Source organism: Cynoglossus semilaevis, chromosome 15 (genome assembly GCF_000523025.1).
Source record: "Cynoglossus semilaevis isolate Cse_v1.0 chromosome 15, Cse_v1.0, whole genome shotgun sequence".
Taxonomy (NCBI): domain Eukaryota; kingdom Metazoa; phylum Chordata; class Actinopteri; order Pleuronectiformes; family Cynoglossidae; genus Cynoglossus; species Cynoglossus semilaevis.
In genome coordinates this window covers 12,982,473-13,005,569 of record NC_024321.1, presented here as the reverse complement: position 1 = coordinate 13,005,569, position 23,097 = coordinate 12,982,473, and the positions used below count along the sequence as shown (strand labels likewise).

The following is a 23,097-nucleotide window of genomic DNA, read 5'->3' as shown; positions in this document are numbered from 1 at the left end:
TAGTTGGGAGAATAAGGACATTGTTTCAACGTAATCTCCTAAACGAATGCTGTCAGGGCCTGTTGTTAGCAGACAGTGGATGACGTGAATTCTTAGACTGTGTCATGGCTGTCAGGCTGACAGAGTAGCACTGTGAGTTCATTCATGCAGTGTTTCTGTGTGTGTCTCTGTGTGTGTGTGTTCTTACCAGCTTATGCAGGTGCATTAATCACCTCCTTGGAATAAACAGCCTGACAGCTCTACTCCTTAATAAAAGGCACAAAACTGTGCAACCTATTTTCACAGCATGACGCGTCACTACTGCAAAGCCAAAGAATGGCTGTATAACAGTTCTTTCTTCGTTACAGTAACAGTAGTAATGATAGTAATACTAATAATATTGATACTTTTTAGTAGTTGTGACATGGGACACCACCAGTTTGTGATGGTATCCATTTATTTGACCAGTTGTACTCTAGTAGCATGCTAGGCTAGCTAACACAGACAACAACAAGCTTTATAAAACAGTAAAAAGGAGGTGAAACTACAACTGCTTTATTTAAGGAGGAACTGCTATTCAAGTTTCCAAGAACATTTCATTCCTGTAACCTGCAGGAAGGATGGGAATTTGGATTTTTTTTTTTTTTTTTTTTTTTGTTAAACAGAGTAGAAAGAACCAGAACAAATTGTGTTTTCCTTCCTGTGATGACACTTTGACAGCTGTCACATCCAATTACTAGCAAGTTAGGCTTTTAGCTACTTGACAGACTGGTAAGCCGTCTGTGACAGTTGAAAATGAATCATTGTTAGGTCCAGTCTGGAGAGCATGAAAAAGAAAAATGTTATTTTGTCCCCAAATCAGGTTTAATATTTCATTGAACAATGTGTCATGTCGGCTATTTTTGACAACATTAAAACAGAACTGCTGAAATATTTAGACGCGTTGAAAATAGCAGTCTGTGTGATTTTAGAATGCTGTCCTTTACATAGGTTTTGTTCCTCATTTCTTTGAGTTAAATCTACATCTACAGGACATACATGCACATACTACTTGTGTTGCAGTTGTAACAACCCTGGTTGTGAACAGAGAGAAGTACAGGGAGTAAAAAAAGAATGTAAGAAATAAGAGATATGATTCCCCCGGGGCTACGAGCTGGCATGAAAGGAAATTACACTGATCATGACCGTGGGTTCGCTATGTGGACAAAAACGCTTCCATTTGATAAAGCAGTTTCCTCCGTTGTAAAGGGAGACGGAGGGAAACACTCTTGACACATTTGGGACAAGACAGTTATAATCCACCATTCTTCCATATTTAATTCTGCTTCCTTGTCCTTTTCACCTTCCTTTCCTGTCATCCTTGAACTTTTTCTCTCTGAACATGTATTCATTCATGTGTCTGTTCCATTCTTACCTTCACAGTTCCTTAATGTTGGTTTCGTTTTCCACATCATCTGAGTAACTTCTTTTTTTTTAAATTCCTGCTACCACTGTCTCCCTTCATCATGATATACATTTTCCTCATGCATTGCCACAAGACAAGGTCATCAATACAGCAGTCACCCCCTGTATTCCCTCCCCTTCTTTCTCCCTTGACCTTCCTCACTCTTCCCATCATTCCTCTCTTAACTCCTACCTCAAGACCTCCTCTGTATTCCAGCCTCGTCCTCCAATTCCACTGATTCGTGAAACAAATCGCATTTCTTTGACCTGGATGACCAGGTGCTCAGGCAGTGGCAGAGCTGTAGAGCACGTCCCACAAATGCACAGTCTGTTAGCAGTGAGTTGAGGGAGATGGGGGGAGGAAGGGGGAGAATGGCAAAATGCCATTCTAATGTTGGGCCTCTCTGATCTACGGAATCTGGGAAAGACCAGGTCACATGGTCTGAGTGTCAGAAGACAGTACCACTGTAGAAAAGGTGTGTGTCTGCTGTGTGTCTGTGCACACATGATGAACGACACAGAGTAGAGCAGCGACTCCCCACTCCTTCTCCGCCATAACCTTGTCCTTGCTCATCACTCAAGCTGAACAGCAAGCAAGGACAATGGCTGCGGGTGCAGCCTCTGGTTTAGAGGCTTCAGCTGCTGGTGAGCTGGCTATCTAATGCTGCAACTTCAGCCTTTGTTCTATTAAAGCCGAATCAGTGAGAACCACCTTAAATGTGTCACCGTGACCTGGAATCCAGTGTTGGTGCGGATCTGTGTCAGCAACTTTTTTTCATTTCCTCTTCTCCTGAACAGCTCCAGTGGTGTGACAGTAGTAGCCTGTGATTGGGTTTGTACGTTCCAGAAGCACTTGTTTTATGACAGTGTTCCTGTGGTTCGTTCTAAGCAAAGTTCTGGTCCTTGTACCTATTTTTAGACTGCAGTGATGAGGAACATTTCTATTAGTCTCCAGTTCAGATGCCTCTGAATATCAACACCGTTCTGAACCCTCAACAACCCACTGTTCTTCCTTGATGAGGTCGAATATGTTGACATTGGACATAGTTATTATTTGTAGGAGCTTGACGTTCGTTTGATGTTATCAGCAATTGTCTAATGGCTACTTAATGGGATAATAGGCATAAGGTAATGAGTGTTAGGTGGAGGAGAGGCTGCAGGGTAAAAAAAATTAATGGGTGAGGGACGGCAGGACAAAAGAAAAAGTGAAGGAAAAAAGAAGACAGTAAATGACTTCAATACCCACAGGGCTTCGACCATGACTGTAGAATAAAGACAAGGTGCAGATGGTAAAAATGCAGGGTGTTGTCCAGTAGCTTTTGTCAGCATTCTGATGCTAACAAAGTTCAAGTCTCTCTGGGTCTGAAGCCTGCTATTTTTTCTACATTTACATTTACAGCAGACATAAAGAAGCAGCTAACAGTAATCCTCACTCCCACATGACTTTCCACAAGGATGCAGAAAAACAACCTGAGGGAGGGGACATCATTGACATCAGTGACCAAAGAAAGGTCTTCTGGCCTTTAGTATTCTGGGTAATGACCCTATCCTTTACAAGCCAGGATTTTTTTTTTGATAGAGGAATACATTGTTCTGAGCGAGGAGTTTTAATGACATCTTAGAGAGGTGACCCTCCCTGGAGTTATGATAAAAATATTGATTGCACTCCAGCATCTAGCAGGAGGCAGAACGGCAAGGGCAGCACTGAGGAGATGAATACTGAATCGGGTAATGGGCTAAAGGCGGCCAATTGTACGAGGACATTTGAGACTGACATGAATTGACAAGGAGCTGATTTGATGGGAGGAGAGGACAGAGGAGGACAAATTAAACCAAAGAGGATGAGGCCAGTAGTAGTTGTCTGTAAGCTGTGTTCGTATCAGGACATAGAAGAGAAATGATCCAACTGATAATTGGTGCGTGATCTAATGAGCAGACTCTGTCTTAAAGGAGCAGTTTGATTAAAAATGTTGGGTTTTTTTTTCACACAATCAAAAGATATAAACAGACAGAGACATGTCTTTCTCTCAGCTTGAGGCAATGCAAGGTTAATGTTAGATATGTAGCAACAGTTGACGGCTTCATTGCTCCATTTTCCCCCTTTTCACAGTCCACTGGTCCATGGTTAATACGTTTAAAAGCAAGGGATTAGCGCTATATAAAAGGCCATTCAGTCCTTTCTCACAGAAACTCGTCACACCTAATTACTGACATGAGTTGAAAACAGGTTAGAGACCAGTGTTTCCACAGTAAAACAGCTGATGGAGAGGGTTAACACAGTGTGTTTGGTACAGTTGTGAAAGCACTGAGACAATGTCAAACGGTGATGTTGTTTTTTCGGAGACAGACAGAAAATATATTTTTTTATGTCTCAGGGGAAAAAGTTTAGTTGTCTTGAGATTCTTTTCAAAATCACCAGTGAAGTAAAATGCACTAAATCTCAGACCAAACAACATTCAGTTAAATGCAACTATTACTCAGAAAACGAGCCGCCATTTAGTCCCTGCTCCCTGCAGTAAAATTACACCGAGTTTCTAGTGCATGTTACTGCGATTTGTGGAATATTTTGCCTTTCGGTAAAAAAAAGACATCATAAGATGTGAGAGTGAAGACAGCCACAGTAATGTGTGTTCAGTTCAGCATTGCTAACGGTACATAAATACAATATTTCCTGCTTTATCCATGTTCACTGATGGACACATCATCGGTCTACAGTTCTGCAAAATAATTAATCACATCTCACAATAAAAAAGCCTCTGTTTTCCACCACGGTGTCAGGAGGTTTTGCATTAATGTTGTTTTTACATCTCCCCTGGAAAATGTGTAATTGTTTTTGCCCCGTGTTTGTAATTGGCTCACATTATGAGATCTCTGCTACCAAAAATCTCCCCAAAACAAAAGCGGCTGCAGCGTTAATGCAGGATTAGGTGCACAGATGTTCGACAGGCTGCCTGGCTACAGGGGCTAAGCCCTGGCTTACCCCAGACACAGAGGGAGTCTGCTGTGCACAGAGCAGGAGGAGAAATTGCCTTTCATGGATTCAGGCAGATTATAGAGTTTAAGTCACCTGTCTACAGCAGTTCATGGTCACAGCGTTTACTTTCCATCTATCTTAGAAGCTGTTTCCTTTTTTGTTAGCCAATGGTGACAATGACAGATTACAGTATCGCTCATGGACTTCTACTAGGCATGGTCGCCATCCCTCATATTGGCAGTTGTCAAGTACAGCAAAGGAGGTTGGGTGCGGTTTACTCAGTTCTGTGCTGTTTGAAGGCAAAAAAGGACATCCATCAACAAACGTGAATAGTGGAAGGGCAGGATGAGGGGAAGAATCCTGTATGTAAGTGAAAAGGAACAAACCCAAGACAGAGCTCCTGACATTTCTTTACTTTTGGTGAAAATGACTTGTTAAGAAAGACACACGCTGTCAAAGGCACAGCTGTAATCATGACGGTGAAATTCATCAAGTGAGTGAGGGTTAGAAGTCAGCCCTGCACCGTTTGACCTTTATGTAGGAGCATGTCTGCAGTTTTAAAGTCTTCAACACACTCTGGCATTAGGTCACGTCAGTGTATTTTTCTTCATTAGTATCTTTGAATGTTAGCAAGAAAGTAAGGAAAAATGCAGCCAGAAGTTACATAACATTCATGTTGGACTTTTTTTTTCTCCTGGAATTTTAAACAGAACAGATTTCCATGTTGTTGATTCCCGACCTTGGAAATAAAGAACAGTTCTGTATCCTGCTGGTAAACGTGTAACTGTTAATGAATATCAGGTTAACTAGTGACCAGTAACTTTAGGTAGGTTTGATGGATGCAGCCATGAAACAGACCCAGTAATATTTTCCCACACATATTGACTAAAACATAAAATTCCACAAATTTTCAGAAACTCAGTGTAGCACAGACAGTAATTTCCTTTGGGCGGTGGGGGGGGGCAGCGAGGAAAGTCCCTGACACAGTAAAACAATTTCAAATCCAATATCTCCACTTTAACAGGGTTGGCATTTCCGCCTAATATATCACGCCTTCTACAGCCTAAAGTTTCAGTGGGACGGCGAAAATGATGTGGCCCATTAGAAGGCAATTAGGATTTACATTTTTGGAAGGGTGGAAGTAGCAATCCTTTGTCATTGCGATAGGATTCATTTCAGCCAAATGAGTTTAAAATTACCAGAGGCCATTTAAAGGAGCAGGACTTCATTTCAGATTCGAAACAATTATTCGTTCTTAGCTAAAGCCGAGGAACGGCTCGTATTAGCCCTTCAATTTTACCATTAGCACAGAAAGAATTGGTGTGTACAGTTTTACGGGCCACACATGATGAGGCCATATGTCAGTTTTCACGATGACTATCGTGTCTCTATGTTTTGGTGTTTTGGTAATGAGTCATAATCTCTCAGCTAGTTAACTACATAGCAACCCAAGAAGGTCTCTCTTTGTATTGGTACAATATGAGCAGTTTTAGTAGATAGACCGATTCTCCTTTTTTTTAGTCTAAAATTCTAAACAAAACAAAGGTTGATTTCTAAACATCTGGCCAAACATGAAGTGTCTCCTTATCACGGTTTGAATTGTTCAACATATCCAGTTCCAACCTGTTTATTTTCTTACAGCATTATAAAATTTGTGAATTGTAAATCCATTTATCTGCAAATCTCCCCTGATTACAGCAGAGCGCAAACATTGACCAGTTTCTGGTCAGGTGTCAGCAGCATTTTGCCCGTGGTACTTTAGCTCGTATTGACAGAACTGCATTGCAACACTCTCTGTCTTTAGTGAATTGCCTCTCCTCACAGCCTCGTCCACTGCAGTATGGCAATAGATTGTGCTGAAGTGTGTGATGTCCATTCTCCACTTACAGAAGCACAGAGTCATTACAGTTCGGACTGTAGAGGGGAAAACATGGCACATTTGGGATTGTGTAAAACATCTTATCTGATCTCTGATTTCTTTGACTGATAATAATATCTATCATTTAGGCTGTGTGTAGAGCGCCGTCTGCTGGATCATACGGTAGCTACCTGAGACAGTTAGAGTCCAGTGTATGACTTGATGCTTGAATGGATGTGTGAACCTAAGATGAAAAGTACATTTGTACAAACGAGTTCTGATATTGTACCATCCAGAGAGGGTGTCTCCCTTTTGTGGGGGGAGAACTTGAATGATGAACAACTTGTAGCTCAGTGTTCAAAGGATGAGGGTGAAAACAGGATCTATCTTTGTCTAAGACAGTCATAATAGTCTTTTTGTAACCTGTTGCCCCCCAAAAAGTAATAAAAATCTGCAATTTCTTTTTTTCGAAATGCCAAATGAGGCTGTAAAATATAAAGGAAGCCAGTTTGACATGTAGTCTTTACATTCTCCCTGCTCTTCTACTCTCTCTCTCTCTCTCTCTCTCTCTCTCTCTCTGTTTCTGGCCTCTTGCATCTCCTCTAGTGCATTTTGCTAGAACGTACTTCAGCTCCTCTTGACAGAACTGCATTGCAACCCTCTTCATCTTTAGTGCATCGCCTCTCCTCTCCTGCCCGCCCGCTGCAGTATGGCAGTAGATTGTTCCTCCACAAACTCATGCATCCCTCCTTCCTGCTATTGCCTTTAAAGTATGTTGCCCCCCACCCCACCCTTTACCCCTTTACCTCGCTATTCCTAAGTGGACCTCACTGCCACCCCTCCCGCTGAGTGTTGGCAGCAGTGCGACCACACCTTAGACAAACCGGGCCTTGCTGTCTTGCTCGCTCCTTGACTATAGACAAATAAGTGGTTGTTTTCCATTGAGGACAAACAACATATAGATGGTGACCTGTTGTTAGAATATTGCTGTGTTTAATTCTGATCTTTTTTTTATTAGACCCCAAAGGCTCCAAAAATGAGGCTACTCACAAGAAAGGTACTTTCCTTTTCTTTTTTCCCTTTTTTTCCCCTTTCTTCTTTTCCCTTTTGTTTTTTGTTTTTTTTTTTCTTTTCCCCCCTGACCGTTATTTTCTGTTTCTTAACCCCCCGTGTAATAATGATGGGGCATTTTCCGCTTGTTGATTAGGATCAACAGGAAAATGTCGGACTCACTTTAACCTGTTTTGTGATTGTTTTATGCCGAAGGATCCCGTAGTGCAAGGAGCACTTTTACTGCAGAGGAGTACACACTGTAGTACAGCAGGTTGACGACAGTACACTCAGGCCTTCACACCAACTGTTTTGACCTCCAACGCCATCATCTTAGCCATTAGCATAGCATTGCTAGATTAGCTAATTGAGCACATTTCTCTTCATTTTTCTCTTCAGTCCTGTCATTCAGCTCTGAACTCCAACATGTTGTTCTTGTTTTCTCACCACAGACTGTGTCTGATCCAGTAAATATTGAACTCTGAGTAATTCATCTACAGCAAAGTAGGCCAAAGAAAACATGCAGTACAGTAGAGTATCGACATTTTCATCCACCACCACCCAGCGGTAGTACTATACTACAGTGTAGTAAAGTTGAGTACCTACTGAGTAGAGTTTAGTACGCTGTGTACGACCCATGTACATCACTTTAGGTGTAGCTTATTTATATTTAAAAGGATGTACAGTTGCAATGCAGTAGTATGCATTAAAATTCATAAGGTTAACGTAGAGGGGGCTTTCATCAGCTGCAGCGGTGTACAGTAGAGATAAATGCAGTGCAGAAGAATGTAGTATTTACTTACGTTACAGTGTAGAGTTTACCGACTCTACTGTAGGAAAACAAGACTTTTATTCAATAAATATTTCAAACTTAATCGACACTGTAGTGGAGAATAAGGTACCTTAGTATATTACTCCTAAATTGAGTATAGCGTAGTAACATTACACTGAGAGTGTAGTATAGAAAGACAACATTATAATACAGTGACAGTATTACTGCATGAAAAACTGCGGCTGATTTAAACATGACTTCACTGTTGAGTGAAGTACTGCAGTAGATTCAATTTAAACTGCACAATTTAATAGTAGTTTAGTTTTTAGATTAAATTAATAGAATACTGTGAATTCACTGATTCAGTTATATATATACTGTAGATTATATAGATTATAGTTTATCCTCACACTAGGTCACAGTGGAGTGTACCAAGGAGTAAAAACTTCAGATCCCTACACTAGACGTTTATAGAGTGTATTATCACTACACAGTGTGATTTACTACTATCATCATTCAGTATAATTACACTAAAGTACAGTAGGATTACACCACAGCAGTTCCGAGTACTATCACGACACACTGAGGTTAGAGGAACACCACAGAGCACAGAGCAGTAGAAAACCTTTGCTCTATTTCTCTGTTCATCCATGTTGAAAACTCTCTCAGACCATTCGGCTCGTTAGCTTAACATGCTCACACTAACGCAGAGCAGGCCCTCTGACACAGTGACTCCTGTCAGTCGTTACTAATATGTATGTGGCCCTAATTTACATGTTCTGAGTAGAGACAATGGAAAACACACACACACACACAGCTCCATTATGCAATTTGTTTGACAAGTCAAATGATGGAACAAATAGCAGCACCAGGCTCTGGCCCAGGTCACACTTTGAGCATCGGTGCGTCCATGAACACGTTTAACATTAAGGCTGGACGCAGAGCTTCTGCCGTTCGTGAACATCTTTCCACTCGTCACTACATAGATCATACACGTTACCACAGTGTAAGTACTTAATCAGCCTGAAGGAGACTTGAAGTTTATTCATGCTAGTCCTTGAGTACCCTCTGAATCTCCTACATGGACACCTCATAGATAAACATCAGAGCTAAAGTGGGAAGTGAAGTGCACCTGTGTACATAGGTGGACCGATACGTGGCCTCAGTTGATCCTTCACATGGAGAGGCTCTCCTCATTGGCAGAAAAATAAAGTAAAAGTGTGACTCTGCTTTACCGCTGCCAGACACAGGACTGGTTAGAAAAGTCCATTTTAAATTGTCCTGAAAATGAGTGCAGTCTCGTCGGCTCCAGATATTAACAAAAGCCATGTCAGGTCTACACAATTCGAATGGTGGGAAAAAAGAAAGAAGAAGAAAGTAGTGATTTGATCCCCTTTGTGTCTGATTACTCTTTGTGACTTCTGCCGTTGAAAGAGCGACTGCTGGTTTGCAGACTAAAGACCCCAATTACCTCGGAAGTGTACTGTGCTGGCCAATATTGTCAGCTTCACGGGAGACAAACGTTTTGAATTAGCAGGCAGCAGGCCGTTTCCCCGCAGGCTGCTGTGATGCATAACTTAACCCACTGGTTCAGGACAAAAAAAAGTGAAAGCGAAGCCACAGCGCTAATGAGAAATCCTCATTTCTCATTTAATTTTATGTTCAAATAAGAGGAGAAATATGGTTCAGAAGGAGATAAGAAAAAAACCCACTAATGTCAAACTTTAGCTGATAAAATAGTGTTTGTAGAAATTACTTCAGGAATTATTGGGGGAAAAAAAAGGCTTAATATGAACGTTCATAATTACCACAGCGCCATTTCTACTGTGATTCGTTTTGCTTTGTGGGTTATAATTAGACAATGGCTGCGGCTTCATACTGATTAACTAAAACAATACTAAGAGCAGAAGTGATTTTACAGAGCAATGTTTTATATTAAAAAAAATTGATTTCACACTGCTCGTGGCTTCAGCTTAATACAGTCGTTCATAGGAACAAGGTTCGGACTCGCTGATAAAAATACGAGACTGCAATCAGTTAATGAGACACAGAGGGAGTGTAATGAGGAAGAGGAGGCAAGCAGTAGGAGGAGGCGGCGAGGAAAGATAAGAGGAGTTCGGTGGATGACAGATTGTCTCCCCCTGCCTCGTCCAGCAGGGATCCAGTGAGCAGGTGAGGGGAGAAGCCAAACGTCGTGGCCTCCCTCATCAGTATCTCTATTATCCCGATTAGCAGCTTCACTCCTCCTCCTCCTTTTGTCAAACGCTCAGCACATGCAGCAGCGGCGCTCGGTGCAGATTTATGTCAGGTAAAAGGACGTTCATAGAGTCAGTACGGCTTCAACACACATCTGTAGATTCCAGCCATTTAATGTAAGTGCTGGGTTTCATGGAGAGTGACTTTGTAATCTGATTGGATTTGGAGAGGTGACACTTTAATGGTAGGACTGCACGTTGGAGCATATTGCAGTTATGATACATTTTTCTTTATTGAAAGCGAGAGGGGAAAAAAAGTCGCTGTTATGTAGATTTATGCTTATCCGAGCGGCCTGTCTCGCTCTGAACACCTTTATAATGTGATTGCTGCAGAGAGCTAACGCTGCAGAATGATCAGTCCAGGCTGCAGCACACATAGTGGGGTTTTAGTGAATGTAAAGCTCAATATCCCCCTCCTGCTCGGATTAATTTCCCATCCAAATGGCCTATTTTAAAGAGTATAATGTGGCCGTGCCGTGCTTAAGGGAGTGAACAGTCCAGTATCTCAGAGCTGCACAACAACACAAGTCCATTTTGTACTGAAATGACTTTTTTTATTTTCTACTGTCCGTCTTCACAACGACATGCTGGATATTGTTTGCCACTATTGAAAAGTCCGTGTGAATTAGTGAACTTTAAAGGTGAAGTCGTTTGGCATCATCATGAATTAACATGACACCCTAACACATGTTGAAAGTTCAGTGTAATTTAACAAGACGCTGGAAGTGAAACGGAATAAATAAGTTGGAAAAATATATTTTTTAACTTTTTTAACTTGTTTCATTTATTTTTCTTAATAAGATTAGATTTTTGCACACTTTAAAATAATTTTGCTGAAGAGCGATGACTGATAACATCTTGAATCAATATTAGTTATTATGCTGAATTTAAATCAAGTCAAATGAATTCAAGTAGGAAAAACGTGGAAATGCGGTCCTACCATTTATAATCCATTTATAGTTTATATTATCCTATGTGTGTTTAAGGGATAACTTTAGGCAGTGTGTGTGTGTGTGTGTAGATGTGCACGACTGTGCACGTCTTCAGTCATCGACTAATCTCACATGACTATCTACCTTCCTCTCAAGATGATTAAAAGCATTGAGCTTCACGACACAACCCTAAATCACTCACTGATGTATTGAATGTATGACTCACACACACACACTCACACACGCACACACACACACTCAGACTGAAGGGAAAACACAGTACGCTCACAGTGAGATCTCCTTCTTCGACAGTTGTAACTCCCACGTACCAGTTCCCTTCTGTTGCAGTTGTTCCATGAACTGGTCGTTAATTCTGAGAACTCTTTTCTTTCTCCTTCTCGACTCTGAGGTGATGCTCTGCTCATGAACCAGATTTGAGTTTTCAATCAGATACTTTGTTCATGATGTGTTGAAACAGATAATAGTCACAGATTCTTTTTCACATTTTACACATGAGAACCACGAGACCCGACGACACAAACCCATCCGACGACATCACTGTCTCTCAGTGTTACAGTGAATTTACAGTCTTGACACCTCGTCTTTGTCGCCGTGATGCAGCCACAGACCTGTTATTGAGTTCTGTTCCGCTGCAGTCGCACTGTCATGTCCCCGCTTCATTCTGAGGGACGGGGCTGTACGGGGGGGTGCAGTGGAAGGACTGAAGCTGCTGATTCATTTAGCTTACATTGTTTTTATAAAATGTTTTAAAGTCAAATCAGAAATGTTTTATTTATGTCTCATCAATAAATTGTTTCCAGTTTAATTTAATAATAATACCAGGCTGTCTAATGGTACAATTGTTTAGTCTGATGAATCACAGCTTAGCTGTGGATTAATCACAAGTAATTGTGACAAATAGAGAGAGAGCCACATTCATCACAGTATGATCAAAACTTTTGTTATACTGTATATTGCTGTAACTAACAGGCAGGTCTGTGTGTTTCACAGCCTTTTCATTCGTGATTAATCCAGATTTATTAACTTTTATTCGAAAATTAATTTCATGCCTTTAGTCACCACTGCTCACTGTAAGAGCTGTTTTCAAATCTTCGGTGAAGTCGTCGTCCTCAACAGCATCAGTCTACAGTCCCTCACTAGTGACAGTTGCTTCCGTCGGCCTGTCAGTCGTAGACTGACCTCCGTGAAGCTGACGCTCTGACGTGTTCGCCGTGAAGCTGAAGACTCCACAAACACTCGCTGGATGTTGAGAGGGTATTTTTAGGCTCAAGATATTTTTCCAGCAGTGTGTGTTAATCACATGGGTATTGGCTGTGTGTTAGAGCAAAGCTAAGTCAATGGACAGAGTCATTATTGGGTGATGTCTTGTCCATGTGTTAAAATGTGCTCAGTTTTTAATTTGGTCAATTTCACAGATTAACACATGTAGTTATGTAGGTTAAGTAAATATATATCTGCTTTGTTATTGGTCAATTGAATGAAAAAAAAAATTGCTGCAGTCTTGCAAGACCGTTGTATCTGCTACTTAAAATTCAGATCCAAGTGTTGTATTTTTGTTTTTGATTGGACAGCAGTTATATGGACCATTGTTGTCCACTCGCTGTGAGTTGTGATCTGAGGCGAGTGAAGCCAGAGTGAACCTCCTGTGTAGTGCAGTGATCTGGACGTGTATTCTATTTTATAACTTGGTTTAAAGAGGTAAAAAATAACATTTGACCCAGTGCTCCAGGGTAACAGCACAGAAAAGTCAGAATCTTTTTTCACTGGCTGTGTGACAACCACAGGGGGAGAAACTGCTTCAGATTTCCTCTTCACATCACACTTGAGAGTTCAAACCTGGTTTTGTTGTCTCTCGACTCCCTAAAGAGAAGAGGACCAAATAAAAACTTTAGCTGCAGGTCGTAATATCGCCGCCGTCCGTCCTTTTGTCCACGTTCCTTCTCTGTCCCGCTCCCATTTTAAGCACTTTCAACCTCGTAATGTGACTCGAACAGCCTGTGGCGGGAAAACTGAATATGAATGAGACACGGAACTACGGTCAGGAGTAATAGAAAGAGGACGAAAGTAGAAAGAGATGCTGCGGGAGAGAGAGGGAGGGAGAGAAAGTTGGAGAGACGTAGGACAAGTAAAACATGTCATAATGCTATTTCTCCTCCCTCGCTCGAGAGGAAAATTAAGTTTTTGCCGCTAAAGTTCACTTCCACGGAAGAGGCGATGATGGATGGCTGAATATGTCGGCGAGAGAAACCGCCATTGCTCATTGCACTGCTCCAATTAAATTGTGACAGGAAGTGTGTGTTTTTTTCCCTCTTCCTCTCTCCACCCCCGTCTTGCCGGATTGTTTACTCCCTGGTTTGAAGCTAAAGGTTTTTTTTAGTTGTAAGGGAGAGGCCAGGTGGACTGGGTGTTACGAACAGGAGAGTGATGAGAGAGCCGTCGGTGAAAATAAAAAATGATCAGCAAGGAGAGCGACGTCATCTGTGTGGGAGTAAAGACGGAAATATCAACCAGAGCGCGGCGTGTGCGTGCATGCAGGATGTTTTCTTTTCCTCAGGTGTCGGTGTCGCTGAGAAGTCCGCGTAGAAGATGAAGAAGGAGAAAAAATGGCAGGTTTTACTCGTGTTTCATTGTCAGGAGATGGATGCAGCTTTCTAGGAGTTTCTATTTTTCTGCCTGGCTGCTTTTTATTTACAGCTGTGTGTGTGTGTGTCCACAGACCAGTGGAGGCAGGAAGTGAATAAAACAGCAACTGGTGGTGGACGAGGGGGTTAAAAAGTTACTTTGACAAAGAAGTAAATCCAAAGGTTCTTCATAACTTTATTATTTTTTATTAGAAGCTGTTTTTTTTTTTTTTACTATGGCTATGGCATGACCTATGCCGCCTGACATCAAATTTGCTGAGTCGGACACAAGAGATACCGGCCTACTACTGCCCCATGTGGTGAGTTAGTGTCATTGAAATTAGTTGGAAATGAGGATTTGAGACAAAAGACCAATATCAATATCTGATGTGAAAATATTTAATTTTACTCAAACATACAGTGAGTCTAAGGTGATTTGAGAACATATTTGTTGAACTGCAACAGTTGAGGTAAACCCATATAGACCAGTTCTCAGTATGACCATGTCCCCAACTTTAGACCAAACCGAACAGCAAGACTTTGATCTTTCAAAGTCAACGTTTCCCCCAAAAAGTTGAGTGTTTGTGACTTTTAGCTGAGTTGCTGAGTTGTTTTGCTGAGTCTAACGCTCCCGTGTTTGATTAAAAATAAAAGAAAGTTCATTAATTCACAGTTTCACTCTTCAAGTCAGGAGATTTATGATGCTCTGATGTTTTCTGCTCTTGCCAGCATTACTCTCACTACTGTTGTTTATTCATGGAGACTAAGAACAAAATCATTACCTCCTCAGCTGTCACGGCGGGACGTAAGGCGTGAAAAACAGCAGTAGTAAAAGGAATAAGGGAAAAACAACATCAAACTACTCTGTTCTTTTTCTTTTTTTCTTTTTTTTCCTCTAAAACTTTTCTTTCCTGGAGTCTAGCTTCTGAAATGAAGTGGGTTCCTCTACTTCTCTGAGAATGTGTGGGGAAAATATATTAGTTCAATAAAAAGTAAATCTGCGTTCTCTCTCCCATATACCCCCACAGAAGACGCCCTATAAATATTTAATGTCTCACAGCCATTGTGGGATTATATTTCTCATTTTTTTGTGCTGACGGCAGCTAAAACCTGCATTAAAATTTAGAGCATTCATCTAATTTGTAGCCTGGGACTCGTCCTTTTTCCCCCTGTGCCTGTTGTTGCTGCTAATAAATTCCACCTTCTGTGATGTGACACTTTAACAGGCTGTCATTTGAACACCAGGACAAAAGAGTCACTGGAATAAGGCCTTAAATCAAGATCAAATCAAGTTCCACTGCATGGTGCTGGCTCTGCCACAGTGGGGCAAAGCTGCACTGATGAGGAAGAGGAAGAGGAAGAGGAAGCTGACCTGCTCAGATAGATAGATAGATAGACAGATGGATGGGTGATAGGATGTTAAAATGAAAAAAAAAAAATGGGGTTTTAGTTTTAGTGAATCCATGGCTTGGACTCATCACCATCACCTAGTAAAGGACTAAATGACCAGGTTGTTTGCTTGTTTTTAACGATGTAATAATAATAATGTTGAGGTCAGCATATTTTCAATTTCTATTTTTCATACTTCTACTAACATATTTACAATAGATTACACAAAAAGCAGGAATACACAACAACTAATATTAGCAATCTGAGCAGGAATTCTCTTTAACTAAACCACTTCATTATATACTACTAATTCAATATTGATATTTTCTATGCAGACGATAGAATCATCTTCCTTTGACCACAGTGGTTCTGGAGTCAGCTGGGTCTCTCAGGTGTTTTTTGTTTTTTTTGGTCAGTGTTTGTATGAACTGTGGGTGTTGGTCCATCACCTGTGGTGTAGTGATGAAGCTTTGACGTAAAGTAGTTGCACCAGGCCGCGACCAACTGAGAAGCTAGTCAACCTACTCACTGCCTGTGTCATATATGGATATAAAAACCTGAGTATTATTCAGATAGTAGTAATGCACAACAGGAACCAGAGTTAACATTAAAGCTATAGTTTGCAAAATAAAACAAAAAAAACACTTTGATATAAGCCGTACAGTAACTCTGAGTATTTGAAGTATTTCTATGCATTTTTCCAAATTTCAATTGAAAGGACACTAATTGGACACACACGTACTGTGTATTTCTCTTTCACTTTCTCCGTACGTGCGCGTGTGCGTGCGGCAACCTGTGAGTCACTCTGCTGTTCGTTCCTCAGAGACAGTTAATGAGCTGTCTCTGCATTCCCCTCCTGTCTTCTACTTTGTCTTTTTCAGCTGCTGCTCCCAATCTTCTCATTTTATTGAAAAGCTATAAAGCCAAATCTCTCTCTCTCTCCTTCTCTCCCCCTCTCTCTTCTGCTTCACCTCCTCTTTTTCGTCCCTGGCTGCTTATTAAACAAACTGCAGCAGCAGCAGAAGGAGGAGGAGGAGGAGGACATGGTTTAAGGGGTATCACCTTCTACTCCTCATTGAGCCTCCTCTCCTCCCTCTCTTGCATTAGCAGTGTGAGGGATGTCCAAATAAAAGACAAATGATGATGCTCCTGCACTCTTCTCCTCCCTCCTGCTGCCAGGGAGTAAGGAGGACCGTACTTTGAAGAAGGGATTTGGAACAAAACCCCCGACTCTGTAGGAAATGTGTCAGAGAGCTGGAGTTTAAAGCTGAGAAAGCCCCTGACTATGGAGGGGAAAACAAAGTGATGTAAAACCACTTGGTTTAAGGGTAATATCCTGTGAAACCCTGACACATTTAAGACGCTGTGATCACTGTGTTTGAGGAGACGCTCAGAATGATTCAGCCCAAGGCATTATTTATCACTTCTAGTGTAAGGTGTAATCAGAAATTACATGGGAATTAATATTTGAATTTTTCAATGTTGTTTTTATTATTTTGACCTGACTTTGTGTTGTCACTAACACAGCATCTGCGCTTCACAATTTAAAATAGAAAGTAGGTGATCAATAATGCTAACAGTTTATTAAGTTTGAGATAATAATCAATGCCACTTAACGACTCAGCCAGTTAGCGTTAGCTAAGTGGACAAAAGGCTGCAAACGAGAACAAGAGCATTTGCAGGAACCCCAACAAAAGTTTCAGCAGTGAAGTTTACTTTGAGGAAATCTGGACACTCAGCAGTTTGTCATGATAAATGCCTGTGGACCTGCCCCCTGTACTTCCTGTGTACACACACACACACACACACACACTTGGACTGTAAGTCACTTTGACAGTTGATGAAGAGAGTTTTCAGGTAGGGTTGCAGGATAAAAAAGACTTAGTTATATATATATATATATATATAGTATATATATATCTTATTTTCCCTTGGACCAAACGGAGGCAGAATAGTGAAGTCAACAAGTAAAGTCGTTTTGTTTTCATCTGCTGGAGTCTCATCTCCTAAACCACTGAAATAAAGACACGGTTCTTACTGCCGCGTCCACCCTTCATCACGCAGACCCACGACTATTGACTGTTTGTTCTAATTAGAAGCTGAAGATGTAAGTCACGTAGAGAAACCAGAGCCTTTGGCTAAATGTAATGATTTTTTTTTCTCCCCCACGATGTCTCTTTTCTATAGCTTAACCACAGTTGTATGCTCGGGTGTGTGTGTGTGTGTGTGTAAATGATATTCCTCTCCAGTGGCCTGCAGCAGTCTTCAGACTGTGACAGGGAGAGTAATTGGCCATCAAAAATAATCCAAACCCCCTCCCCTCATTCCCAGCTTGCCGTCAGCCAGTGGAATTATACCCCCAGTTTAGGCAGGGATTTAAGTGTGTGTCTGTGTGTGTGTGTGTGTGTGTGTGTGTGTTATGCCACTGTGCATCAGAACACATCAAGACTCTCGATTTATTGGAAGTCCACATTTCCCCGGTCCTACAAAAGTATCAACAGCCATTTCTTATGCACTCTGGGGCTGATAGGGATTATAAATAATAGGATTAAAGAGTTGGGATTAAGTTTGTATCTAATTATGTACCAGATAAAAGCCTCATTTTAGCTGTGCTTTGTCTACTGATATTATTATGTTTTTGTGTGTGAGAAGTGCAGCGTTGCAGTCGTTGGGTGTAAGTGGGCTTTTGCCATGAGATAATAGATTGTCGTCTCTTTAATGATGAGAGGGTCAAGTGTAGGCTAAACATCAGGATGTGTTACGATCACACGACTCCTGTAATTCAATCCACAAAGGATTCAAAACATTGTTTTGTTTTATCTTCTACTTCCAGAGAGACTCCCAGGGATTCTTTCATTTTCTTTTCCCTTTTAGCAGAAAAAACGAAGTTCAAAGAATGAATTCCATCATAAGAAAACAACACTGAAAACATCAGAACTCTCTCTGTCGCTCATAAAACAAATCGTTCATTCAAGGCGAGACCTACAACCAGACTCCTGTTGGGACAGTACAGGTTTTCACTACAGTGTCTAATGATGCTAACGCTCCACAATCACCCATATAACCACTGTGGTTCTTCTTCTGGACTTTAAAATGTTTCTTGGTCCTGGTGAGATTGACCAGACTAAATGTCATTTTTCTATTCATGCTATTTTACAGTTTCTGAAGGTAAGTCAAAGAGTTCTAAAACAGATGTGAAGCTTGATCAGGACTGAACCAAATCCCTGTAAAATTATTCAAATTTGTTTTGTGTTTGATTTTTTTTTTTTTTTGCTTTTCCCAAAACTGAAAGAACATCCGAAAAGAATTCAATTCCAGCCCTCATAACGGCAGAGCAGGTGTTCCGTTTGCTAACTAGTTAGCTAATCTATTCTATTTGAGAAATTCTACTGTGAAAACAATCAACACTGGAGAAACTGTTGATTTGTATTTGTTGTGGTGAAAGCAGCCGTTATTTATTCATTTCTATAAAGTTACGATCTCAGAACAGCCGACAAAAATGTCCAAAGACGGGAAACTGATCGGTCGATCGCTAAGATCTGACTTCTCTGTTTGTCTCCATCTCTTGTCTCCACCTACAGGTCCTCCTGTTAACGTCACCTGCAACATTTTTATCAACAGTTTTGGGTCCATTGCTGAGACAACGATGGTAAGCTCAATTAATGCTTAATGTGAAGTTGTAGAAGAACTAACCCTGTGTCGTTGTTGTTGTTGTTATTCATGCACCATCGTGCATTCTTCGTGTGGTCATGTGGTCGATGTGGATGAACAGACGGCTAATGAAAGCTTTTACGTCCAACAGCGACTCCATTTCTTCATTTCCTTTTTTTTCTCCACTGATGAATGTGATTAATTAAAATGGCGGCAGTGCAGGTGATATTTGGCGCATCCAAATTTTCATTTTCATTTTCTTTTGCGAAATTAAAAGCCATCTGCCGTCCGAGCATTTAGAAGTCTCTCCACCTCATTGAGCCATTCGCCCATTTTCACCGCTTCAGTTGAAATGAGCGCAGTCAACAGCACATCACACGCTGCTCATTCATTACACAGGAAATCCATTAGAACCATCACCAACAAACAGCAACATTCTCATAGCAAGGGCCAGAAACTGCTGCCCCTGTGTGTGCAGTATGTATATTATACATTAGAAAACATGACATTATATTATACACTACATTATTAAATGTAGTTAATTCCAATTAATTACCCTTTAAACTTTAGTTAAACTAAGTTATCCTTGAATTAATTTTGATCTGCCTGAGTCCTGCTTCAAAATCATTTTTAATTTATTTATTACTGAAATATGCAAAAGAAAAGTCTAATTTAAATTAAAAACTGTTTTAATAATTAACATTAACATCCACATTAATGGACATTTGAGATGTTGTCATACCATTTTTTTTTATTATAAAACTTGAATAGGAATATGAAGCAGCAAAATAAACAGGCTTCATACACTGACAAACATGTTTACGTCTGCCGTTCTACACACGGGCCACAAAGCTGAGGAGGTGAGGCAAATTGGACTGATTGGATTTTCTTAATCGAAACAGACAAATCAATCTTCTGTTTTAAGCTGTAGGGGCAAAAACACGGAGCGAGCACAAAGTTCCTGGCAGCTCCTCGATGCTCCGATGCTCTGTTCATCAGGGCGTAGAGCTCGTGTTTGGAAAGTTTCTCTATACATCCTCGCATCCTTAACACATGCACCCGTGCACTGACATTGCTGCTGCTGTTACTGCTGCTGCTGTTACTGCTGCTGCTGCTGGAGCAGGGTGATAGATGGAGCTGGTAGAAATGGCGCAGTGCTTGTTCAAGTCCCAGCGGTGCAGCTTTATTCTTGTTTCAGCGCACGTGCACACTTTCTCTGAGACACTCTCTTCCTCCCTTCCCTCTTTACGTCTCTGTCTTTTTATATTCCTCTCACTTCACTTCCCCCCTCTCTTCCTTACCTTCGTTCTGAAGACGTACAAAAGCCATTTAGCTTTAGATTACTTTACAGTTAGAAGCAATTTTCTTAACGTGTCACATTAGACATCACTATTTACATTCACTTAAAGAGCAGCTGAAACTAAATTATTTCTCACACAGGGTTCCTCACTGCCATATTCATAATGTGATGATAGAAGACATCATCATTATCAATGCTGTGAACCCCTCTGGACTTTTACGGCTGCGTCTGCGGCCACACTTCTGTAGCTAACGGTGATAAGTAACGATGTGATGTAGTGCCTGCGGTGTCGGCCATTGTTGGCGGCTCAGTGTGCAGCAACAGGGAGAACAGCCTTATCTCACAGCTCAGTTGGATGGTGCAGCTTTTAGAGCCCTATCCGCAAATGTGATGTGATTGGCCTGTGCTGAAATATTTGCATAATGTGATTTGATTGGCCAGAGCTCACACTGCCACTTAGAAAGTTGCTGATTCCACCGTATCACTATGGAACTTGTGGCATCGGAATATGGCCGCCGCTTTATGTCTGCAGTTATGGCACTAGTGTCAGTGGCTGGGTTAGTAGGAGGAGAAGGAGCCGGAGGAGCTGGAGGAGGAGGAGGAGGAGGAGGAGGAGGATTGCGGTCTTTCATGCGTGTTTTACTGCCTGAGTTTAATACACGCTGAGATCAGTGTAGTACTGTGTAAGTACAGCATTCGCTGCTAATGGTTTCATGGCGACAGCGGTGGCAGCAGCTTCGGATGTGAAACACTTACCAGTTCAACGGCCTTATGTCAGGACGTTAAAACATTGGGAAGAAGCCGCACAGCATTATTCCTCTGAACACAAGGAGCAGGAGGAAGCAGAACTGTCAAATCCCCAAAAAACTTTAACGTATTCTCCAACACCACTGGTCCCTGAATTCAATGTGATTGTTATTAAATTAGTCCAAAGTTCTTAAAAAATAAACAAATAAAACAACACTCCAGGTATTTAAGGTATTAAGATGTGTTTACATTCATGCTTTATTGCAATCAAATATGTTGGCGTTAATTTAAGCTCATTTGAACACAAATGTTTTGATCGGATAAAACTGTAGAGCAGTGATTCTCAAACCTTTTATGTTACTCTGTACCACCTGAGAAAACATTGATCTCTCTGAGTACCACCATGATGACCAACATTAGAATAGAGCAGCGTAGGCCTTCACTGTTAGCTTCCACCACAGGAGAGAAGTTTATATGAATGTTTAAATGTTGTAGTAATTGTGCATGGTATGTTTCAGATTTATTCAATTTAAATGTAAATGTGAAAATATGAATTTTCCCCACGTACCACCAGAGAGCTCTCGTGTACCACAAGTGGTACACGTACCACAGTTTGAGAACCACTGCTGTAGAGTAAAAGTCTCTCAGAACAGTAGCGACACAAAACTTAAATCTACAAATAAAAAAAGCAATACAGTCTTTTAAAGGTCACTCACATTCAGCAGCAGTTTCTACCCTTGCTTTTTCACACAGCTTAAGCTGTGCAGCAGTGACACACACACACACACACACACAAGTCAAATAAATGAGAAACTGTTTTGAAGATGCTTTTTGCTAAATCACACCAGGAATCAGATCAGTGATTTACTGCTCAATCTTTCATCCTAACCCTTGTAAAAGTGCAGGGCATCTTCAATAAAAAAAAAGAAATCAATATAGTGCATCAATAAAACACAACCAGAGAGATTAAAACCAGAGGAAACGAACAGTTGACCAGATGAGGCAATCTCCCAGCGCCACCATCAGGAGCAATTGCAGTATTGAAGGTATAGTCTTAGGAGTCAAGAGTGCAGTGTTGTTGTTTTCTTTACCTTTTTTAGAAAAAAAGAAAACTAATGAGTTACTGGATCAATATTTCATCACAGCCATAGTCAAAGGTGCAGGACTTTAAATGATTAATTCCAACACATCAATATAATGCAATTAGCAGGTGAGTGGGAAAATGCTAAAAACTGCAAATATTTGTACAGCTAATAAGAAAGGACCGATGTCAGGAGAAAATGTGAGTAAAATAAATTAATATAAAAAAATAAAATATTTAAAGAGGTTTTTTTTTTACATTTGGAAATAAACAAGGACGGTGGTCGAATCACTAGTTGCTGACTAACATTTTTTTCTTTCTTTTTTTTTGACTGATCGGTTTCCTGATGGAAGAGACTGCTCAGATGAATTGTTTGTTCCCCGCCCCGTCTGTAAACTAAACTCCTGACTCTCCTCACCGAACAGACAGGAGCTGACAGAGTGTCTTCACTTTTTTATTAGGATTCTGATGGCTCCAAATTACACCACTGACACTTTAGATTGTAATTACCATGAACTAATTTTGCTGTACTTACACAACTGAAACTCTTAGGAGTCATAACTTCTGTCCTCCAGGAGGGAGAATGGAATTCAGTTCATTACATTACACGTTATATTACTGTATAAATACAGTGGCTGCAGGGAGAGCGGTGGAGCTAAAGGCCGAACCGTGGTCTTAGCTGAACTCTAATTGTTTTGTAAATTCACACTTAAAGGTGTGGGTGGTGTAGTTGGAGCTGGGCTGATGAGCACAAATGCACAGATGTATGTGTACGTATGGTTTTTAACGAGGTATTAAACGCATCGCAGCTGTGGTAAAGAACAACATAGATATAGAGGTAGGTTCCGCACGATGGACGAAGCCCAGTTGAGAGATTAACATTTTCAACATAACATTTTTCTTCCACAGTAGCTGTCGTTGTGATGATGATTTTAGTTTTTAGTTTTCAAACCAAAATACTGCAGGTTCAAGTGTTAAATCTGTGGCAGTGAAGGTTCAGGGCTCTCTGAGGCAGGGAGGGATT

General features: G+C 40.9%; 1 protein-coding gene across 4 annotated transcripts in view; it reads left to right on the top strand.

The window, feature by feature from the left end:
- Positions 1 to 23,097, top strand: part of glra1 (glycine receptor, alpha 1) — a 65,896-nt gene that overhangs the window by 21,390 nt on the left and 21,409 nt on the right. For 2 of the 4 annotated variants that reach the window (XM_008327226.3, XM_017039581.2), the window contains exons 4-5: positions 7,273 to 7,311; positions 18,876 to 18,943. In XM_008327226.3, coding sequence (XP_008325448.1) covers positions 7,273 to 7,311; positions 18,876 to 18,943 — 107 coding nt within the window. The remainder of the gene's footprint in view (positions 1 to 7,272; positions 7,312 to 18,875; positions 18,944 to 23,097) is intronic. The other 2 variants (XM_017039583.2, XM_008327228.3) reach the window with 1 other exon arrangement.